Source organism: Mastacembelus armatus, chromosome 19 (assembly GCF_900324485.2).
Source record: "Mastacembelus armatus chromosome 19, fMasArm1.2, whole genome shotgun sequence".
NCBI classification, from domain to species: domain Eukaryota; kingdom Metazoa; phylum Chordata; class Actinopteri; order Synbranchiformes; family Mastacembelidae; genus Mastacembelus; species Mastacembelus armatus.
The window spans coordinates 1,352,138-1,377,311 of NC_046651.1; the positions used below are offsets into that span (position 1 = coordinate 1,352,138).

General features: G+C 39.3%; 1 protein-coding gene across 1 annotated transcript in view; it reads left to right on the top strand.

The window, feature by feature from the left end:
- The window catches only part of ca10a (carbonic anhydrase Xa), a 225,703-nt gene that overhangs the window by 74,762 nt on the left and 125,767 nt on the right, over nucleotides 1-25,174 (top strand). The window contains exon 3 of the mRNA XM_026315653.1: nucleotides 19,789-19,931. Coding sequence (XP_026171438.1) covers nucleotides 19,789-19,931 — 143 coding nt within the window. The remainder of the gene's footprint in view (nucleotides 1-19,788; nucleotides 19,932-25,174) is intronic.

Consider the following 25,174-nt stretch of genomic DNA (forward strand, 5'->3'; position numbering starts at 1 on the left):
AAAGAATAGAAATGGAAGATCCCGCCCAATCCGCCTGGGCAGGGCAGATGTGATGAGGTCACTGGGGAGCAAACCCCAGGTAGGTGTAGACAATTTTCTCTTCAGTGTTTAGAATGAGGAATGGGATAAGGCCAACGGGCAATACCCCAGAGGGCTGTGCACCATTTTTTTTCCTATAATTAGTCCCAAATTAGATAGTATAGTTATATTCAGGAAAATCACTGTATTTAAAAAACTATATATTATGAGATAAAAACCAGGAAAATAAAGTGTATGCACCAGTATATGTTCCTAAGTGCAGGGCAAGCCAGGGAAAATGTAAATGTAAAATGTGTAAAGATATTATTTCTAATGTGTAGCTACTGAGATTAATTAATAAAGCAGAATAGTTAACAAATGGGCTCAGGCTAGGAACCTATGTTGTTGATGGAAATACAATTTATCTTTCACTGCTGATGGCTTATTAGGTATGTCAATGTCAATATGAGTGTCAATTTTATTTATATAGCACATTTACAACAGCTCTTGCTGCCCAAAGTTCTAGACAAACAGGAAAAAAAAGGATATGCATGTATATACATACAGTACATACACACATATGCATGCATATACACATACATACACATATACACACATAAGTCAACATATATGCACTTATATACATACACATACACAAGCATACATAAATATAATAAAACATAAAAGAGCATATGAAATACTAAGACCTAGTTCATTCAGATAAAAGTCAAGCATAGCTTGCATTAATGCAGAGGTATGAGGAGTATCCAGATCACACTGCACTGCTGCTTTCACTAACTCATTCTAAACCAATACAGATGCCTCATCAACCACTTACCGAAAGTGATCTCCTGGTTTCTTCTTCTGGACATCAAAGTGATTCAGTCTGATTACTTAGTATTAACATTGACTTTTCCAGTCTTTTTTGCTACTTTGACATTCCATCCAACAATCTTCTATACTGCTTAGTCCAACTCAGAGTCCTGTGGAGCTGGATCAAATCCCAGCTGACATTGGGTTAGATGCAGGTACACCTTGGACGGATCACCAGCCTATCACAGGGCTGACACATACAATTCAATTCATGAGATGAGATCATGAATGATGAGATGAGAAAATTTTTTCCATATTTCCGATTAGCCTTAGCCAGCAGCTTCAGATTTGACTCGATGTCGCCCGCTCTGGCCCCAGGAAACATTTGACTATGGTCGCTGGTGTCTCTAGCTTCACGTTCCTGACTATGGAATCGCCAATTATCAGAGTCGGTTTCTCAGCGGGTGTGTCGCTGAGCGGGGAAAATCTATTAGAAACGTGAACAGGCAGGTGATGAGCCGTGGGCTTCTGCTTAGGAGTACGTTTCCGTCGGACCGTCACCCAGGCTAATTCTCCGGGCTGCTCCGGAGCTGCCCTTGGACCGCTAACAGACCCTGAGCTCGGTGGCTCCACACCAGCTAATGGGGCTAGGCTAGCTTTCCCTGTGTCTAACTGAAAACATAATGAGGGGTAAAGGAGATAGGAAGCCAGGAATAATGCTTCTGGATAAACACAATGTCCTTTACTCTGAATCCTCATCTGAAGTGATGTGTTCTTCTGAAGGCAGCAGCTCAGCTGGATCAGCTGTCAGTCAGCTTTGTTCTGTAAACTGTTTGACAAAGATCTGACCAATGGTTTATAGCAAGATGTAGTTATACTGCACTCAAATCAATCAGAACACAGCTCAGAGGCTATACTGTATGCACCTAAGCCGTTTCTAATGGCAGCAGTCATTTTTTAAATTGAATACTTATTTGCTTCAGCATGCATTGATATTATGTTTGTAAATCCCTTATTTAATGATTATCCCTACAATGTTTTGTAGAAAAGATCAGCTCAATTGTTTTAGGCAAAAGTAAATTATGTAACTATATCATCTCAAACTGTACAGTATTTCTACCTAATGCACATGAATTTTCAGCTGAATGGAAATGATGGTAGACCATTACCATAAATGTGTTTACTGCTAGAAGACAAGACTCTCCTCTCCCTGATGATAGTATAATTTACAGTAGAGATTCAGTGGGAGAAATAATAGTAGGTATTGAAGAGAAAAATCTAATTAATGATGAAAGTAATTCTTTGTTCACTTGCCAATCACACCTACAGTTAACATGGATCCACAAATTTTATTTAAATAGTGAATGTGAAAAAAAAAAAAATAGAAACTTGGTTCTTGTCTCTGCGTCTGCTGCAGGCTAAAATGCAGTGATGCTGTGATGTCATATCAGGTCAACCTGATCAGCTTTAATGTCCAGTCACCAACAGATGTCTGATGAACACTGAATGGCCTTCTGTATCCTTGTTCATGGCTACTCAGTGATCCCCCCTCATGCTCTGATCCCCAAAATAGAAAGAAGAGCTAGTGGATAGACCTCAAGATGGCAGACTGGAACAATATTCAGGTCGTTGCTCACGGTGAGAGGCGTCGAGCTGGTGTGGGTTTGCTTTTAGCTCCCCAGTCTCACTGTTGTTTCGGCCTATGGGCCGAACAGCAGTGCAGAGTACGCAACCTTTTTAGAAGTCTCTGGGAGGTGCTTTCAGCTTTCAGCACCCCTCCCAGAGACTTCTCAAAAAGGCTTAGTTGCTGCTTATTTCCTGACCATGTGGCTCAGTTACCTTTTGTTTCAGCCAACATAAAAATTTCATCATTTAGGGAGCTGAGTAAGCAGGTTTATGTTCTATATCATATCTGTGTCTTCTAAAACAAATCCATCAACTCAGGGGGTCAGTGGCTGTTTCACCCTTGGACACCAGAAACAGCACTGCTCTCTAGTTCTGTAGTGGTATTTGTATTATTTAGGGATGTCTGTGTTGAAAACCCAAACCTCCTGTTCTGTTCTCTGAATGTCCGTTGTCCACTCCATCTCAAACACATGTGGCACCCCTGGATGTGTGTATACAAGATATTTATATATACAGACATTCATATTCATATAGCTTAGCTATAGTGCCTATGGTACCTATAAGACAAAGTTAACTCACTATTTAGGTAATCTGCAAAAACTGTTACACTTTCAGGCAAAAGGATTTAAGTAGCTATTTCTGTGTTCACTCATTCTTCACACTCATATCTCAAGATGAAAATGCTGGTTGGGCACATGATTTGAACGAGAGAAGGAGCATGCAGTCTATAGTTCCCAGGCCCGGCTAAACACACCGAAATCAGAAAACAAAAACCTACATGTGAGTTTTAGTATCAAAATAACATACAATCTAGTAAGCAAACTATTAGTTTTGCTACTTTTCAGGGGGTTTGCCTTGTGTGTTTGTCCTCATCTCATCAATGTTGCCTTGTGCAAGCTTTGTGGCGTGACGTGTAGTTTATCATTCCTTCTCAGTTGAAAGTCTGTAGTGTTTGTTATTTGCCTCATATTTATCTGCCATGTTTGTGCTGTGTTTATCTGACTGCCAGTCAAACCTCTGCCTCTGCCCCTGGGTGTGTCTCTGTACTGGTTCTGTTCACATAGCCCAATGCAAAAACACACCTTTCATCAAAACATCACATTTTATGCAAACACTGTATGTAGAGATTACAATTGTAGCAAAGCAAAGATGTTGGTTATACACCAGCCCTCTCACTTTTATTTTTTATCTCAAATTTACAGTTGTTCTCTATTTGTTCTGCCTCATTAAACAGGAACAACTTTTTCATAACTATACTGCACCTGGTCCCTGTCCAGAGCTTTTATACAAAGCATATCTCCTTCTGTTCACGTCTGTTAAAATGGCCCCTATTGAGTAAGCAAGATGGAACCAGCATTGTCAGAGCAGTGTTTCAAATTGAGAGCTAGCAGAATATGACAGCTCCTTTAATGCTGCTCTTAGACATTCATTATCATTAAGCTGTTGGTCTCCATACCTGCTTAAGTAAGCATTTATCCCCAGGCTGTTGGGTCTCCTTCAGCGCTCTCTCCCTCACTCCCATTGCGGGTGAATTTGCAACCCAGCTTTGCATCAGCAGTTACAAAAAGGAAGGTGCTTTTTATGTGCTTCTTGATGCTCGTCCAAGAAACTGATGTACAGGATATGTCTGTGTCTTTGGGGAAGAGAGACATCAGGAGAGAAAGAGGCTGAATTTGAGTGTATTTGAGCATGTATGTATGTGTGTCCACTCTGCATTTCTCCAATTCCTTCCTGTTTCCAAAACTATTACTCTAACTTTTCATCCATATCTAGTTGACAGAATAAAGACATTTCATTAACGTTATCTCTGCGCCTTGGCCTATTTAATGAAATACATACCTCTGCAACCTCTAACACCGGTCTTTGTGTGTGTATGTGTAGGTGTGTGTGCATCTCATTTATTGTGACTTGAAAATAGGAGGTAGCCTTTAATCTTTTTTGTAGTCGCACTAAGGTCTGGTCAACAGATATGTTTTTCCTGGCTTGGGTACAGCTTTATCCCCTTTGGGTGTGTCTGCACAAGTCCTTTTAATACATTCTGATGCCAGCATTCTCCGAGCTGCTCTCTATAATGAGAAACTATGTCTCTCCAGGCTTAGGATTTATGAGTACATGGCTATATGTGAGGTACTCAGTTGTGGAAGTAATTAATGTAGGGCTTAATTGTCCAGTGAGTGTCTCCTCAGACCTCAGATCCCACCTTTACCACAACCCTGAACTCTAATAAGCCCACAGGGATGACCCACCATGCACCGCAAGCCCAGCTGAGGCAGCTGCATAATTAGTCTGTGGCCTCACACACAGACAGGCCGAGAACAACCTTATAGCTGAGATTTTTATGTGGAAAAGCACACATTCTATCCGACTAAATAGTCAAATATGGACAAATGGACAACAGTGTTATATTTCTCTTCATGGGTGTAGACCTCACTATTGTCCTAAAACCATTTCTGTTGTAAAGTATGGTCACTGATGGCAAATCTAGAGATTTTGAGAAAATCATAGTTATAGCTGAAGCATTAGAGACTGGACAAAAGAAAATAGGACTGATTACTGATAAATCTTTACCTTCTTAAAATCCAACCAACAACAACCCCCCTAAGCCTGTCTTGGGTTTACTTTAGGTTGAGTTATGAATTGTAAGCCACACTATCGTAAGGGTTTAAGTCAACACATAGAATTTACAGTTAACTATTTAGGAAGCTATGCTGCTATGTTTTAGAAACTCGGAGTTTCAAAGGTTCTTTGTTTCTGACTTGTATACTTTGTGGAGGAGCATGGTGGTGTGGTGGTGAGCACTGTTGCCTCACAGCAAGAAGATTCGGAGGTTGAATCCCATTTGAATCTGGTGCATTTCTGTATGGAGTTTGCCTGCCCTACCAATGTCTGCATGGGTTTTGTTTTGCATGTCTTTATTCTGTACTCTGGCTTCCATCCACAGTCCAAAGACATACAGGTTAGGTTAACTGATGACTATAAATTGCCTGTAGGTGTGAGTGTGAATGTGAGTGTTGGCCTGTCTCTATGTGTCATCCCTGTGATATATTGGTGACATATCCAGGGTGTACCCTGCCTTTCATCCAATATCAGGTGGGATTTCCTCCAGCCCACTGTGACCCTGAATTGGAATAAGTATAGAGGATGGATGGAGGCCTGGATGGATGGATAGATGGATTTACAGATACTTTGTGTAGTTTAGGTCACTAAGACTTCTGTGCTTTTATTTAGTGACATTAACAATGCAGCTTTAAAACAATTTTAAATGGTGGCCAGTTATTAATTATTTGAATACTTATTTAAACACATTTTTCATTGTTTGTTTGCTCTATTTTATTTCAAACATGTACAGTGGGTACGGAAAGTATTCAGACCCCTTTAAATTTTTCACTCTTTGTGTCATTGCAGCCATTTGCCAAAATCAAAAAAGTTCATTTTATTTCTCATTAATGTACACTCAGCACCCCATCTTGACAGAAACAAACAGAAATGTAGAAATTTTTGCAAATTTATTACAAAAGAAAAACTGAAATATCACATGGTCATAAGTATTCAGACCCTGTGCTCAGTATTGAGTAGAAGCACCCTTTTGAGCTAGTACAGCCATGTGTCTTCTTGGGAATGATGCAACAAGTTTTTCACACCTGGATTTGGGGATCCTCTGCCATTCTTCCTTGCAGATCCTCTCCAGTTCTGTCAGGTTGGATGGTGAACGTTGGTGGACAGCCATTTTCAGGTCTCTCCAGAGATGCTCAATTGGGTTTAGGTCAGGGCTCTGGCTGGGCCAGTCAAGAACGGTCACAGAGTTGTTCCGAAGCCACTCCTTTGTTATTTTAGCTGTGTGCTTAGGGTCATTGTCCTGCTGAAAGGTGAACCTTTGGCCCAGTCTGAGGTCCTGAGCACTCTGGAAGAGGTTTTCTTCCAGGATATCTCTGTACTTGGCCGCATTCATCTTTCCTTCAGTTGCAACCAGTCGTCCTGTCCCTGCAGCTGAAAAACCCACAACATGATGCTCCCACCACCATGTTTCACTGTAGGGATTGTATTGGGCAGGTGATGAGCAGTGCCTGGTTTTCTCCACACATACCGCTTAGAATTAATGCCAAAAAGTTCAATCTTGGTCTCATCAGACCAGAGAATCTTATTTCTCATAGTCTGGGAGTCCTTCATGTGTTTTTTGGCAAACTCTATGCGGGCTTTCATGTGTCTTGCACTGAGGAGAGGCTTCCGTCGGGCCCCTCTGCCATAAAGCCCCGACTGGTGGAGGGCTGCAGTGATAGTTGACTTTGTGGAACTTTCTCCCATCTCCCTACTGCATCTCTGGAGCTCAGCCACAGTGATCTTTGGGTTCTTCTTTACCTCTCTCACCAAGGCTCTTCTCCCACGATTGCTCAGTTTGGCTGGACGGCCAGGTCTAGGAAGAGTTCTGGTCGTCCCAAACTTTTTCCATTTGAGGATTGTGCTGTGCTCTTAGGAACCTTGAGTGCTGCAGAAATTCTTTTGTAACCTTGGTCAGATCTGTGCCTTGCCACAATTCTGTCTCTGAGCTCCTTGGGCAGTTCCTTCGACCTCATGATTCTCATTTGCTCTGACATGCACTGTGAGCTGTAAGGTCTTATATAGACAGGTGTGTGCCTTTCCTAATCAAGTCCAATCAGTTTAATTAAACACAGCTGGACTCCAATGAAGGAGCAGAACCATCTCAAGGAGGATCAGAAGAAATGGACAGCATGTGAGTTAAATATGAGTGTCACTGCAAAGGGTCTGAATACTTATGACCATGTGATATTTCAGTTGTTCTTTTTTAATAAATTTGCAAAAATTTCTACATTTCTGTTTTTTTCTGTCAAGATGGGGTGCTGAGTGTACATTAATGAGAAATAAAATGAACTTTTTGGATTTTGGCAAATGGCTGCAATGACACAAAAAGTGAAAAATTTAAAGGGGTCTGAATACTTTCCGTACCCACTGTAAGTAGAGAAAAGTAAATTAAAAAAAAATAGTAAAACAAAACAATGACAATAATAACAACAACAAAAGAAAACTAATGCAGATGAATGTTCCACCTCCTACAGCTATAAGGGCACATACAGATCACACATGAGGACACGTTATATATAAACGTGTTTGAAAAGCAGTGGGAGGAAGTGTACACTTATTTAATCCCTCCCCTGTTCTGACGGATAAATATAATTATTACTGTTTATTTACATCCAGTTTCCTGAGTAAATAAGTTAATTAGATTTATTCATACCATTCACGATATATTCTACACACATTATACACTGTACTCATCCTCTGCCCATATCATATACTATTATCTTATCTACCCATATTACACTATATCATTTCAAGAAACATGTTTCATTTTACAACACATCATTTTAAGAGTAAAGTTTAAATAATCTAATCAGAATACAAAAAAATATATGTATGTGTGTACAAGTACAATAAGAGAAACCAAAGATAACTTACCAACCCAGAGCAAAACTCATTTTTAAACATATTCAACAGTTTTATACCTCATATAAATTGTTTCTTTAAATTGCTTGATGATTGGACATTCTTTCAACTCGACATGTAAACTGTTCCATAGTTTAATTTCACATACTGAAACACAAAAACCTTTCCTTGTTGTCCGCACTCCCACAGATTTAAAATTCTGTTTACCTCTTAGTTTATAACCCCCTTCCCTCCCAATGAATAATTTTTGAATTCTGTCCGGTGTGAGGGGACCGAACAGGCAAACAAGGGAGCAACAGAAAAATTATCAAAAATGGGTTTTTATTTTTTCCATAAAGGGTAAAAATTATTTAACGTATACAAAAACTGGGCCCATAAAAGAGATCAACAAAACAAAACAAACCCAGGCAAAATATTTAGAAAAATATTTAATCAAATAAATTAACTGAACAGACCAAATGACAAAGACAAAGTAACCTGACACCTTAACACAAACGGGAATGGCTGATCAGACCATTTTCAACACACATTGGTAACTCAAAGACTATTAATAAACTAAACATACCTCTCTCTCAGAATATAAAGAAACTGTATACATAAATCAAATAACCAAAACAAATGCATGAAAATACTAATATAAACTATGTAAATAACAAATTTCAAAACCTTCCCCTTGAAGTTGGAAAAGCTTGGTGCAGTCCGATTGGCCACTTCCTGCATTTATGACCTCTGCTCCCTGGAGTGAACCTTTTGCTCAAGCAACCCAAGATGGCTCTAGCAACAGCAACACCAACCAGTGACCTGGCACGGGTAACTCAAATGAAATAATTGGATTTACTCAAACAAAAAGTACAAACTAATGTGACAATGTGCTATAGTAAGCTAAATGTGTGCGCTACGTATAGAAACTAATGTACAGTCGATACCAAATAAAATAAATATACTACATTAAACAAATATGTGATCTTTGTATCTTTGTGTGCCAAAATGAAACTATAATGTGCAACACTAAAAATCAATATAACTGAAGGAAATTAATTTAACTATAAACTAAAGAAACTAATGTGTTTAGTGCACCGACATTCAATTGATGGGTGTGGCAGTACATGCGGCCATCACACTGGTAATGATTTTTTGCCTTGAATATTACGTGTGCGGTTTGAAAAGCCACTAGATCTGTAATCTGTTTTTTATGCTGACTAATCTACTGATGTCCACCTGTTCATTACCTTACTAATAATCCATATTGATTAGGAGTACTTTTCCCATGCTTCTCAGCATGAGCACTTTGACCAGCTGTTCCATTTAGTTTAATGAATATCTTAGTTTGTGGTCCATGTGTTCTGGATTTTATTCATCTTTTTCAGATAACATGCTTTTTTAGCAATGTCAGCATTGCTCTTGTCATATGCTCATTAATGAAAACATCTGTTCTTTATGTTTCTTCCCTTGTTTCAGAAGAGCGATTTTATGCTTTCTATTTACAAATGTCATGATAACATCTGGTGTATCACTTCTATTTCTCTGTTTATTTCTTTTTTAAACACTTAGCCGTCATCTTTTACAATACTGTACTTTTATAATACTGTAACAGAAAACTTACAGAAAACATACGTTTTTTTATGACGCCTGTCTAAAAGTTAGCCCATCTTTGTTCATAGCATCCCTCAGTTCAGGGTCCCTCTAGAGTCCTGGCGCACTTCCATTCCTCAAATATGCAGCATTTCTCCCTTGCATGTGTTTTTGATATTTGCAGCATTTCTGTATTTGCAGCGCGTTTGCCCATGTGGGCCACCATAGTAAAGCCTTCACCTCCTCGACTAGCACCAGGATATTCTTCTGCTGTAAACTCACAGCAGAAATTTCTTCTGTGAGAAAGTCAAGTGACGTTTTAATGTCCTCCAGTTCCTCAGTTGGCAGGTTTTTCTTCGGACCCATATTGTTGTTTCAATACAAGTCAGCTCACACCACAACCAGCTGTTAGCTAGCGACCTTAGTCCACCTTAGCCCACCTTACTTCAGTGAGGTAACTGTTTAGGGTAAACTTTTGTTGCTGCTGTCAGTGTTTTCTCTGGCTGTTGCAGCCTGGTCGGTAATTAATAATACAAATAATAGTGTTCACATTCACGCTACACTCCGCTTTTTCTAACACACTGAGGTGCAGAGGTAAAACGAAAACTGGAGCCAAGGCATCAGCGGTATGTACTACTTAGGAAAAGTACAAGTAAGTCCTGCAATTTTACTTATATAAATGTACAAAATGATTAGTACCAAAATATAGCAGGAGTATGGAAAATAAAACAATGCCAGAATGACTCATTTAACATTTTTGTATATAATATTATTGGATTATAATTAATTGCCAAGGCCCTTTGATAAAAATTTGAAATGAAGACCAGTCATGATACAGATGCCTCCCATTCACTGTTGTCCTTTTCACTTCCACTTTACACATCTTCTCTGTCCGCTATCTGCAAAAGGCCATACCATATATCCCTGCTTACCTTTACAGCTTGCCAATAAGAAATGAAAGTGACTTTAATGCTTTTTAACAGCCTAAGTGAAATATAGGAGTATCCATGCTATAAGAGAGTGTGTGTAGATTGACAGAGCTGTTTGTACCTCTGTCAGCAGTAAGTGATAACATGCCGCGGTAGTTGCAATCAGGAATCTTATAACAGCTAATAATTCTGTGTACATTCACGACAAACGGCCCATTTTAATGGATAGACTCCCTCACATTTCAATTCCCATTCTGAACATAAATTTCCTATTTTCATAAAGGTTTTTGCATTAGACATATCCATTGACAGAGCTGTCTCAACTTCCTGTACCTGCTCAGTCTACCTCGCTGATCAAATGCTGTTCCTCATTTATTGCTACCTTTACCAAATGATGACTCAGTGACCCATTTTTAAGGTGTTTTTCATTCTATACTGATGGTTTTCCTTCTATGGGAAGATGGTGACAGTAGTACTGCTGAAAGCATGTTGGCTTGAGTATGATGCAATACTATGGTACCTCATTAGTGACACCATTATTTGCACATTTTTATGTTGTCTTTAATTTGAATTGGATAAAATTGCTGTTTTTGCTTAGCAGTATACACTCGATAACTCATGATCACAATGTGAGTACGTGTTTAGAATGTTTTGCAAATTTATTTCAAATCAAAAACTGAAATCTCTCAAACAGTATTAAGACCCTTAATTCAGTACTTTGTAGAAGCCCTGTTCAGAGCAGCTTCGATTCTTCTTGGTAAGTCTCTTCAAGCTTTGAGCACCTGGATTTGTGCAGTTTATCCCATACTTCCTGACAGACCCTCTCCAACTATATCAGATTGGACAGGAAGTGTCTTTGAACTGTCATGTTCAAGTCTCTGCACAAATGTTCAGTGGGGTTTAAGTCTGCGTTTTGGCTGGACCCCTTAAGGACAATAAGAAATGCGTCTTGAAGAGACCCAGTGTTGTTTGCTTTAGGTCGTCTTCAATATAGGAATGGTGTTTGGTAGATGATGAGCAGTACCTGGTGTTCTCCAAAAATAGTGTGTGGAGCTCTGACAGTGCTCAATTTATATCTTACTTGGCTTGAGAATCGTTGCCCTCTTATGCTCAGAGTCCAGTCATATGTCTTTTACTCTAACTAATGTCTGTCTATGACTGCCATAAAGGCCTAATTGATGGAAAGCGGCTGAGATGGATAGGCAGGCTCACCTATCAATTCAATTTAAATTTTATTTGTATAGCGCCACAATACAAATCATCTCAAGGCACTTTACAAAAACTAAAACTAAAAACCCAACAATTCTCTTATGAGCAGCACTTGGCAACAGTGGAGAGGAAAAACTCCCTTTAACGGAAGAAAAAACCTCCAGCAGAACCGGGCTCAGTTTGGGCGGCCATCTGCCTCGACCGGTTGGGGTGAGTGGATAGAGCAGAGAGAAAAGAACAGCAACAATAAACAACAAATAGACACTGCAGGTTGGTGGGACCAGTAACTGCACATCAGCGATAAACAGCTCCAGGACCGGGGACACCTGCAGAAGGTACAGAGAGAAAGAACAGAGAGAGAAGGAGAGAGAGAGCACAAGGTTAGTGACATTCAATGGTGGAATATACATGTGAGGTGGGAGGAGAGGAAGAGAGGGGAGGGGAAGGGAAGGGAGGGTTAGGGTAGGGGAGCTCAGTGCTCTGATGGTCCTCGGGCAGTCTAGGCCTATAGCAGCATAACTAAGGGATGGTTCAGGGTTCCCTGAAGCCAGCCCTAAATATATTTCTTCAGAAGGTCATTTAGAGTGACTGTTGGGTTCTTCTCACTGAACAAAGTCCTTGGGCCAAATGTAGGAAAAGTCCTGGTGGTTCCAAACTTCTTCAGTTTCACATTTACTGAGGCCAGTGTGCTCTCACTTTGAACACTGTAAACACTCACTTCAGGAATGGCTTTAGGCCCTTTCCCTGAGCCACACCTCACTACAATTTTATCACCAAAGTCTGTGGTGTTTCTTGGATATCACTGTTATGTTTGGTTTTTGTCCTGAGATACATTGTGAACTGTGGCACATACTAGGGCTGTGTATTGGCACGAACCTGGCGATATGATACACATCACAATACATGGACCATGATACGATGTATATCAATATATCACGATACAGTAACAAAGATGATGTACTACTTTTTTAATATAAAATTTGGGAAAACCTCACCTGTATACTAGTACACAATTACATGGACAAAATTTTATGATATACATTTTCTTTAAAAATCAAAACAGTGACTGCAACTGTATTTCACAAACAAAAAATGTGCTAGCAGGATTTTTTTTAAATATAAAAATAAAATATATTAACATAGTGTCATCTACAAAATACTTTTCAGTATAAAGTTGTGAAGGTATAGTGTAACAACATATCATTCTCAACATATTCACTGCCACACTAAAAGGGCTCATGTCTTTACAGATGAAATGAAATACGGACTGTTATTTTTGTTGCATGTGTTGAGGTTAATGGAAACTTGGGTGAATTAGCTTGTTCAAGAGTAATTTGAGACTCAGAATTCATTTCATATAAGCATTTAGCTGCAACCCATCATGATGTCTGGCTATGTGTGCATGTAGATTTGTTGTGTTACCTGAGTATCTAACTCTGGCGTGGCAGATTTTACATATGGCATAGCTCTTGTTGTAGTCTGTACACCCTTCTTTATTACAAAAGTCATTATGAGTCCAGATATAGCTTTGCCACAGGAGTGTCTCGTATCTTCTCATGGGCAGCCATGCTGAGTGTCTGATCTGCGACCAACGAGTGCAACACTTACTGTGAGATGTCTTTGTTGTTCTGCTCTGGTGCCAACTAGTGGTGGTTTAAATACAGTACAAAAGTACTCACATGAATAAAAATAATTAATAAAAAGATTGATACAGCCATTTTGTATATCAATACAATATCATATGAATAAAATATTTTGATATATCGCAGAATCAATATTTTCTTACACCCCTATTATATACATGGGTTTGTGCCTTCTAAACTATATCTAATCAATTCAGTTCAAAGGATATGGTTAATTGCATTATAGATAGATACTTTATTCATCCCCCATGGGGAAAATTCAGATTGTCCTGCAACTCTTATTACTCTTACATAGAGATACATAAATACATAGAAATACAGAAATACATACTCTAACATGGAAATGTCACTATAAAATATAAAATAAAATATAAAATATAATAAACAGATAAAGGCACTCAGAACATATAACATATAACAGAAATAGCATAAATAACATATCAACAATTACTATTAAACAGTCTAATGGCTGTGGGGACAAAGGATCTTCTCAACCTCTCAGTTCTGCAGCACAGTGAGATGAGCCTCCCACTGCAGCTGCTACTGTTTAGTCAGTATATCATGTAGGGGGTGTTTATTATTGTTCAATATAGAAAGCAGCTTCCTCCATATCTGCTGCTCCACCACAGTTCTTAGAGGGTCCAACCCCTTTGCCTAGCACAGAACTGGCCTTTTTCACTAGTTTGTCCATGCGCCTACAGTCTCTGTTCATAATGCCACTCCCCCAACAGACAGCACCATAGAACAGTGTACTTGCCATGTCAGTGTGGTAGAACATGCACAGCATGTCACTGCAGGCACTGTACAAACCAAGTCATCTTAAGAAGAAGAGGTGGCTCTGCCCTTTTCTGTACACTGCATCCACATTGACAGACCACTCCAGTTTTTCATCCAGTACCACCCCCAGGTACTTGAAGGTCTGTACAGTCTCTATCTCCTGTCCATCAATGCAGACTGACCGCCATGGTGCTTTTGATCTCCTAAAATCCACCACCAGCTCCTTAGTCTTGGTGGTGTTCAGGAGAAGATAGTTCTTTTTGCTCCAGTCAGTGAAGGACTCCATTAGATCCCTGTACTCCCCCTCCCATCCACCGAGCACACAGCTGTATCATCAGAATACTTCTGAATGTGGCAAGTTCTGAGTTATACCTAAAGTCCGAAGTGTAGACTGTGAACAGAAAAGGAGCAAGAACAGTACCCTGTGGAGCCCCGGTGCTGCATTCCAGTGTCCCAGAAACAAATCTCCCCAGCCTGACATACTGCAGTCGGGATGTCAAATAGTCCATAATCCATGACGTCAGGGAGGGGGCCACCCCCATACATAGAAGCTTGTCTCTCAGTATGGGAGGCCGAATAGTATTAAAAGCAATGGAGAAGTCAAAGAACATAATCCTCACATATGAACTAGGCACATCCAGATAGGCATATGCCCGGTGCAGCATGTAAAGCACCACATCTCTTCCACTCCCATGTGTTTCTGATAAGCAAACTGAAGGGGCTCAAGATCCTCCTCAACCTGCAGCCTCATGCGACGGACAAGGAACCGCTCCAAGGTCTTCCTGATATGGGATGTCAAAGCCACCGGTCTATAGTCATTTAGCTCCACCAGTCGCCCTGTTTTTGGCATCACTATTAGACAAGTAGTCTTCCACAGCACCAGGACTTTTTCCAGCCAGAGACTCATGTTAAAGAGCCTATGAAGAGGAACAGATAGTTGTCCTTCACAGTCCTTCAGAAGCCTTGGACATACTCCATCTGGTCCTGCTGCCTTCCCTGGCCGAAGTCTCCTGAGCTGAGCTCCAACCTTTTCCACTGTTAGAGACGGAAGGAGCTGTTCAGATTGTAACAGAGGGATGGTGGAGGTAGAGAGAGCAGCCATAGTGGTGGAGATGAAGGTAGCAGTCATAGAGTGATTGTCATATTTTCTCTAAGTGTTTGGGCTGTACAAGTGCAATGAAGTTCCTTAAGATAGTCCCTCATTTGGTGATTCTACACTCTGGTTAATGGAAATACTGTTGTCTTACTACTGCAGACAATAAACCCCCTCCCAGTGTATATAAAGTTGGCCTGTTCAATCTGAGAAGCAGTTTCTGCTGCAATTGCCAATGATATGTTATACATAGCCCACCAGAATCACTAGGGACCTCTTCTGCCTCTCGGTCCCATATTGCAGTTAACTGGGCAGGGCTTTGTGAATATCAAAGCAAAAGTGGAGGGGCCAGCTTGTCAAAGTTTGTCAAGCTTCTGTACAAATGTCAGAAATGGAGAATAGCTTGTTTAAGTAGTCCCATGCTGCCATACTCTGCTGACAAATACAGGCAGCTGCTGGCCACCTTACCAATGTAATGTACAACATTGTATTTGATGCCAAGTTTACAGGCATATCTCATAAAGCCACAGTATTTACTGTGTGGTGCAGGTCCACATTTTTTTAACTTGTGATAAAGTCAAAGTATGGACAGCTCAACAACCACCTTCAGAAGGGTTACAAAGCAAAGCTTTTTATTACAGTGTGACTCTGTTGTGTGACTAAGGCCTTACAGAATGCCATAACTTACGCCTGTAACACTACACTGTATATGTGGTATCCATCTTTTTATCTTCACTCAGTGAAGGATTAAGTGTGGGTGGTTATTACAAATTGATTTGAAGCATAACTTTGGTTGCAGTGACCATAACATGGTTTAATTAATTTTAACCTTCTCTATCAACATACTGACTTAACTCTGCTTGATGTGAGCTTTTTTAAATAATAGATAAGAAACAGTTTATAAGCAATGAAACACCTGAAGCTTTTCATTTGTACCATAATATGTTGGTTGCAAAAAATAGCTTATAATCTATTTCACCTTTAAGGTAGATTTTAAAAAAGATACAAATTAAAAGACTGTCTTAATCACATTTTTTAAATCTTGACATACTCAAACATACATTTTAGCAAAAATGCCGAGAATTGATTTTTTTTCTCTGTTCATTTATAAAGCCTCAAAGGGATCAGTGTAGGTCATTACTTTATCCCAGGGCTGTAATAAGCCACTTCAGCCAGTCTTAACCCCCATTCATTTTTAACTCTGTACAGTTAGTTTATGTTAGCATCCTGGATGGAGTATAGCCATAGATGTGAATATTATTACACACATTTATTTAGTGTTTCATAGGTACATATAGTATCACCTGCTTGAAATGTCATATCAATCATCACTCTAATAATTATGTATCAGAAGGAAAACTGAACCAACTAGGAGGTGTAGTCCTTAAAGTGGTGTCCTTTAATTCACACTTACGTTATTCTAAATACTAAAGCTGTATTTTTTACATTTGTGACCACCTAGGAACAGCAATCCAAGCTGAAAACTCAACAGTGTGACCTTACAAAGTTTATATGGCAGGAATTTTTTACAAACATCTTTCTGTTTACACATCCAGCAGTAAAGGACGGACATCAGCATTCACTCAGAGTTGTTTTGCTGACCAATTTTTGAACTGTGTAAGGTTTTGGTCACCACAGATAACTTTAGCTATTAAATTAGCCACTTGTTCACTAGCTAGTCCCAAACTTTGACTGTCTTATGTCTTTTTTTTTTTTTAAATGGATTAATGCAAAAGCTATAGAGTTGTATGAACAGGTTGTTTATCTCTGGGTCACTTCTGCTTGTTGAATTATTTTAGTTGAACGTTTTTGAATATTTATTTATTGTAGGAAATTCAATGGGACATACCCTAACATCATGATAATACTAAATACAGTGAAATTAGCCATTTAAGTCCATGCTTTTATATGAACAGTCAAAGTTCTTTCTCTGTACGTTGTCTGTGAGCACTACAAACAAACTATGGCTTTGACTTTGAGCTTTGCTTCCTTCTGATTCATCATGAATTTGCATATTTTCAAATTATTTCTGCTTTTATTGGAAATCTCAGTGGAATTTGCATAGCACAATTCGCCTGAGTCATCCCTGCCTAATACTGTGTTTCTAAAGGAAAATGCTGCTTTAGGCTCCTGAAAATATTATAGAAACAAGCTTCTTGCTCAAGTTGACTATAATAATCTTTGCTTCCCACCCTAAGAAGGAATTAAATTATTGATCCCACTGGCCTAGTCTTACATAAGAAAATGACTGGCTAAGATGCCTATCACTCCTACAGTGCTGACATTCTCTCACTGTGCCATTGTGTCTTCTCAGTCTTATAGTATATGTGTTAGCTGATTTCAGGCTGGTTTTACTCCTATCAGATCTGTAACATCTCCTCCATTCACAGGGAGGTTTTGACCAAATTGTCAAAAAAGTCACTGCAGATTAGTTTTACCCACTAAGCTTCATGATTATCATCTTGGCATTGCCTGCTCCAGTAAAAACTAGCAAACCATGCTATCATCAAGAAGAATTATCATTCCAGCGTTCAAACTTAAGTGACTTGTAGAGTGACATCACTTCCAAAAATAGTTGTCAGGGAATGCAACCATTTCACCCAAAGAGAGCTGGGATAGGCTCCAGCAGATCCCCATGACCTTAAATAGGAAAAAGGTATAGATAATGGATGGATGGATGGAATGCAAACAAGTAGACTATCTAAGGGGATCAACATCTTCCACTTGATAAAGAGCTACATTTTGCTCCACTAATTGACACTTTATCAGTGCATTCAGGCACAATACAAATACTGTATAAAAGGAACATGATCCTAGCTTATACAGTGTTGGCTTGGTGCTAAGTATTTTTCTTACTAAAACTGAGGCATTGTTCCATTCAGTTTGATAAATCTATATGATGTACACCAGTGTGATTAATTATATGTTTAAGGTAGGGCTGTCAATCGATTAAATATTTAATAGCGATTAAGCTCATGATTGTCAAGAGTTAACTCGTGATTAATCGCAACTTAATCGCACATTTTTATCTGTTCTAAATGTACCTTAAATTAATACTTTTCAAGTTTTTAATACTCTAATCAACATGTGCATGGACAAACATGGATGCTTTATGCAAATATATGTTTATGATTAGTGAAACCACCATAAACATACAGCATAAACAACATAGACATGTTTCAAAGATGGTAGATATGTTTTTCAAAGAACTTGTTCATGTCTATTAAACACATGGAAAAAAAGAACATAGAAAAAACACAAGTTCCCATTATTTCTCTTTCTTTGCACTGAGCCGATAGATGTCGATAAAACCATCAGACATTGTTTTGTAAATGAATTTACCAATCAGAGGACCTTTTTCTTTCTCCATTTCTGTTTCTTGCTGCACTCTTTACTGTCTGGCTGCAGTGGCTTACGGGCTAGACCATGGCTCAAACAGGAAATGCGCGCTGTGTTAATCGCACATCAATAAAATTAGTTCAAATGAGTTCGCGTTAACACGTTAATTTTGACAGGCCTAGTTCAAGGTTTAAGTTAGAGAATAAAATTAAGAATAAAAGGCCATCTCTCCAGTGCCTCTGGGGAAGCTATGTCGAGCCTGAGAAAATATCCCTATATTTCTGTTGGACACTGCCCACCAGGATGTCTTGTTTACCACAGCTTTAAAATTCTTTTTAAAATCTGTGTCTTTTAAGTCTTCGACATTCAAGAAGCACAGTTCTTAATTGGTGGAGCCCTCCTAATCTGAACAGGATAGTTAAAGCTGGTTGATCTAATTGTATATTAGTGTCCATTAAGGAGGAAAACAGAGGAGACAGTAGTATAGTACCATCTGTGCTAAGCAAACAATTATGTTGTAGTCTAATAAGCTGTGGTCTTACCTGCTTTCTCATCTTTCTTTCTTTAAAAAAATTCTGATTAATACTCATTACAGCATCTTTCAGTTCTAACATTTTGCTGGTAAATTTGTTTCTGTAAAATAAGTACAGAAAAAACCTAAACTGTTTTCACTGGACCACTCAGGTACAAAACTGTCACACTTTACGTTTAATAATGAGTTTTTACATACTGAAGAGATTTTACATTTTTATTATTTTTGTGTTTATTTTCATTTCTTTCAACTGCATCTGCTGTATTTGCATGAACATCTGCATGGGCTTTATGTCCTTACAGGTCCCCTGCATAAGATTTGAGCAAAAGATAAGATCAATCAATCACCAAATGGAAATTCAGTAATTTCATTCAAATTTCAGAGGCCAAACTAAATGATCATATACCAAAGCAGACAAGCTTGAGAACAACAACAATGATCTCAAAACAACTGGTAGGATTATAATGACAACAACAGTAAAGTATTATGACAGAGCTTTATACATTTAAACACAAATTTCAAACATTAGAAGAAATATCCCTTTGGAGCAATCAACAGGTTCAACCTCAACATTCTGCTACAGACCAGCAACAGCCCACATCAACTGAATCCTGCTAATTACATTCCTCCCAGTGTCCATGTCTGGCTGGTCTAAATTGAAAACACACTGAAGCACAACCTCTGCGCATCACTGTGACCTCTCGGTGGAATGCCCTGCTATCTCTTCAGCACAGATGCTCATCTTTTTGAACTGCCACTCTGTCTTTTGTGTTACAGTGCCATCGTTCTGGGGGCTGGTAAACTCGGCTTGGAACCTGTGCTCCGTGGGGAAGAGGCAGTCACCAGTCAACATCGAGACCAGCCACATGATCTTTGACCCTTTCCTCACACCCATAAAGCTAAACACAGGTGGACGCAAGGTAAAGACACACAATCCAAACACACATGCTATTTTCTGCTGGCTGCTTGGCGGATACTGGGGCTTTATCTCTTTTTGTTCCTAGTTGCATCTGTAAGATGTTGCTCTATAGTGGTCTAGTGCTTGTCACTCCTGTGCTGTTTTATTCAGTGCTATTGTAGTTTGATACGGTGTGTTTCCTTGATGGATGCTCCTGACTGCTGTTTGTGTTGGCAGACAAAGTGAGCTATTTGTCTACTGAGCACTCCTCTGGAGATAAAATACAGAACAATTCACCTATTCAAGGATGTACAATGATTGTGTTCTGGTTCAAGAGCTGCGCTTCAAAAGCTGTAACTTTATCTTAAGGGCTTTACTGATGAAATCCTGCAGGCTAACAGCAAATTAGTCCAGCATATTGTTTATTACTTTCTTCTGTACAGTGGTGTACCAAGGACAGTGTTCACCAGGAATCTGTTCAGTCATGTGCCATATGACAGCAGCTAATTAGGAACCCTTCCCAGATGGGTTGCTTCAGAAGTGCACAGTTGCATAGCGAGATTAATGTTATGATTTGTTTATGCATACATACCAGCAGTGAGTACAGGGTTAGCCTTGGGCAATGAAAAAATGTATAGGATGCATTGCAGAGTAGTGCCTATGGTAGGTCTGTTCTAATGTCTTTATGAACAATAGATCAACGTTGTCTCTTATTCCCTGCTTGATCAGATTTTAGTCTTTATAGAAGGAGTTCAATCGTTTGAAAATAAAAATTGTAGATCTGTCTGCACTCTGAGAATATAATAAAATCAGTAGGGGAAGGTGTGATTTGAATAATAAGTCGAACATTTTGTCGCTGGTACAAAATAAAAATGTAAAAATTCCTGCTTTTGCAAGGACTATTTCAATGCTCCCTCACTGACTCCACTTCAGGCACCAAATGGAACAGTAGCAACAGTAGGAAATACTTGGTATGCACATATATTTATATGGTTGATTTTTAAAAAAAAAAAACAAGTCCCCCTCCCCCTGCTGCCTCTTTGAAAGTAGACCCCCCCCCCCCTTATGTAGGTTTAAAGGCTCTTTCTAAGATTAAGAAGAAAATGCAACTGTTTTTTGTTGATGTCACAGTTATGACTACATTCTTTCATTCATTGTCTATACCAGCTATATCCTAATTAGGGTCACAGGGATCTGCTGGTGCCCATCCCAGCTCTCTTTGGGTGAAAGGCAGGGGTACACCCTGGACAGGTCACCTCATAGACAAAAGTCATTATTCTCATGTATGATAAAGTTTTTTTGTGACCTATACTTACACAAATGTTTTTGGTATTTTCACAAATGGAAAATCACGACTAGTATTAACTGCCTAGGTATTAATATGTATAAATCTGACAGCTAATTAGGGTGTCATTCAGGAATTTTGAAAATGTGAAAATGCGCTAGATTGAATATGTTTTAGATATTAAGGCTGAACAAAAAATATCCAGATACTTATCTATCCATCCACCATTTGTCAACAGGCAACACTAAATATATTTTAATCAATTTATTGCTACTCCTTGGCATCACATATTTTTTTAGACTACAGTTCCCATTAACACTCATAGTAGTCAGTCCAACTTTCTTGTTTATTTCTGTAAAGTTACCAGAGGCCAAAAGCCATTTAGTACTTGTTTATTCTCTTTTGCTTTATCTCCCCCTCTTTCTGCCTTCTTTCTCTTCAGTGGCCTAAATGTAATCTTTTGTGTCTCCATCTCTCTGAGCACCTGAGCTGTCAGCCGGTGAACACGAAGCTGGCTTCACCTTGTCAGTGCTGATTCATCCCCGCTCTGTATCTGGCTGTTTGGCAGCCAGTCAGCCTTGGCCAAACACACTACGGAGAGTGGTAAAGAGCTTCTGCAGTTCAGCTTGCCACCTCCACACAGAGAGAGCTTAAGCCCACTTTCTGCCCAGGAGGAAAGCAAAGACAAAGAGTAATCCCCCCCCCCAAACTAACACACACAAACACACACACACGCACATTGCCCCAGGAAGATTGATCCTCTTTAGAGTTTTTGTGCTGCCCTGTATTATGACTAATGAATAGTTAAAGGAAATTCAGTTGACCTCTGAAGAGAAATTTTAATTAATGATGGGGAGACATGAAGGTCTATGCATGATGGAATGAAGGAATCAGACATCAGTTATTAAAACGCACTATTAATTGAATATTTACTCTGCCATAGAAGAGCTGCAATTAGTTGGAGAGGTTTAAATGAATTTAATCACTTTGGATTTTGGAGTCCTGACTCTCCATGAAGTGATTTCTCATCATTTATACATAGTGCTTATGAAACAGGATTAGATATCTTTTGTCCTTTTTTCTCTGAATTCTTTCAGACAAATGGCACAGTGAATCTATTAGTGCTGTGAAAACTTGGTTCTTCACATTTTGGGATGCAGGGCTCTCTCCTGCTTTTGTTCTCAGACTTGGAAGTCAAGTGTGTGTGCCAGAGCACTACAAACATCAGCGCCATAAAACAGGGCATTTAGAAATGACGTCTCATTACATGGAATTCTGAGCTCAGCAGAAGTCTTGCTTTAAAAGCTCTCAATCATATTTCTGTTGCTAAACATGCTCCAAATGCTTTTGTGACAATCTGTGACCCTTTTGAACAAGAACAGATTTTCTGTTTCAGTTTCTGCCTCGCTTCTTCTTATTCTGTTCCTGTAAAGCTTCCTGTACTCCTGATCAACCAGATGAGGAAATCTGACAAGCAGGCAGGTTGTTGTGAGTGTGTGTGTGTGTGTTGATGAATGTGTGTTGCTGGCAGCCTTAAATCTGCCTAATTACAGGGAATGTTGGATAGAACAACAAGCAGCAGGCTTTTGCATGGCAGTTGCACTCTGGAGGGAAGAAGTACATTCCCAGGTTCGCCCTGCCGTCCAGATAGCCAACCAATCGGTTATGAGTCACAGAGCCAGCCAACCCATTACTAAATCTCTGTCTGCACATGGCTTTAATATCCTGTGTTTCATAGCAAGTGTTTGATATCACTAGAGTGTGTACCTGAAGCTGTGTACAGGTCAGCGCTGGTTCTGCTGCTGGTGCTGGGTCACATTGCTTCAGATGTTTGCAGGTAGCTAATGGGATCCATACATGTGTTCCCTACTGGGGTTTCACAGCTACTCATTTTTACAAGTTGCAAAGTTCTACAAAAGAGTAATTGAGGGGTAAGAGGGGCTGGTAATGTAATGCTTTATCGTTATATTTTTTTACTAATCTAAGAAACACAATAGTCATGTCAAACATACTAGTTACTAGTAATGTAGATAAGGTATATATGTACTGTAAAATAGGAAAAATCTAAAAGCAAATTATGCCCAGTATCAGAATCACCAGTACCAATACAACACCCCTTCCTGACATGATGTGCCTACAACTGTTTTAGATGAAGTTCAAGGAGTGCAGAGTCAACTGTCTATTGCTGAAGAGACTATAAATAAGGCATTATGGGCATTATTTTATATTATTATATTATTTATATTTAAATCAAAAAACACTTGTACTGCTTTGAGTACTTGTTCAGACATGACTCTTGGAGCAAGAGCATCTTTGACAGGGCCACAATCTTTCTCCAGTCATGTGCAAATATTTGCTGCTGTACACATAAGTCAATGGCGTGACAAGTATTACTCTGCAAACATTAACTGATGTCAGCTGCAATGTTTAAATATTTAACTATGAAAACTGCAGATTCAAATTAATTACACAAATTTGGGTTAGATATCTATCGTAGTATCATAAAAGCGAGCAGGTCTCTTGCATGAAAACTGTAATTATCATCATCTGACTGAGCCCCATTCTCACTAAAGGTTTGAGATGGTCTAATTGCCTCAGTGATGCAGGAGCCTTCAGTACGGGGGATTCTTCTCATGTCTCTGGCTCCACAGATAGGAGGACATGTAACAGAGCCACCGGAGCCAGCATCCATGACATATCCATCTGTGGACCTGAATCTCAATTACAGGCTGCTCAACAGAGGGACAGAAGAAAGAAGAGAGAAGAAAAAAGAGGGGAAGGGAGATGAGGGTATGGTGGCCCAGATGACCAAAATCTTCAAAATACAGTGGTATTTTAAAGTAGTTGAACCCTAGTACTGCAAAATATGAACAGGAGCAGCTGCTTGAAAACATATGGTTGCTTTCATGCTGTGCCTTCCTTTTTGAACACACAAAACAGATAGATGAGAAAGATAATTACTTGTATTTATTACACTCTAGAAATCTGTATTATATGAATCAGAACATTTTCGGTTTACTATGCACACCAAACCTCCCTTGAAAGTTAAGAACACTTCTCCATGAAATTATTTCAAGTTATTTCATCAATGAACTAAAATCCCTTTATGTGGAATTTGAAAACTGGAGAAACTCTGGACAGGATGTACTGTCCAGTGAGCTTGCAAAATCAGATCCAGTGCTCAGTTCGGTATTGCACATACAGAACAATTGTTATATACAGTATGTATCTCAAACTGTAAATATATTGTGTGTAATGTGTGGTAACAGCTTGTGGCTTACATGCATTTCCATGGCTGAACATCATAATGAAAGGGTGTGATGTGCCAGACACTGTCATACAGTAGCCTGTGTGCAGATTTTTTGGTCTAGAGGACAGACTTTGCTGAAAGAGGAAACCCCACTGTTCTGTTCTGTAAGTACTGGCTCTATCAATACTGCTGCTGTGTGTCAACAATTGTGTGCGCTCTTAGTAACATTTATCCGTCGTAAGACGTTGTGCTTTATATTAAGATAAGCTGTTTGATCTCTTAGACCCACAGAGATCGGGTTTGCACCTCAGGGACAAACACTGGACTTGGACTTGAGTTCAATGTTAAATTAACAACAGAAAGAAACTGTTGATTGTATGACTGCTGCTACATCTATCTGTTTCTGTGTCTTCCACCAGACAAGTTTCCATCACCTCCATGTACCTGCTCAAAATTGTCATCTATTTGGGTGGAGAGGGATGGTCTGTGTGCTAGGGTGTGAGAAGGATGATTTACTGGGTCAACGTTTGCAGTTTTACCGCTGTTCTGTGGCTTCACATCACAGACTCACAAAGGGAGGACTTTGTTGGTGCACAGCATGACTGTCACAGAACTGCCCCCATCATTACTTAACAAATTACTTTCATTGCCCTTAAATTAAAAAAAAAAAAAAAACTTTCTCAAGGGTTTCCTGTAACTGCTAGAGGAAAAATATTATAGTTTTATTCAT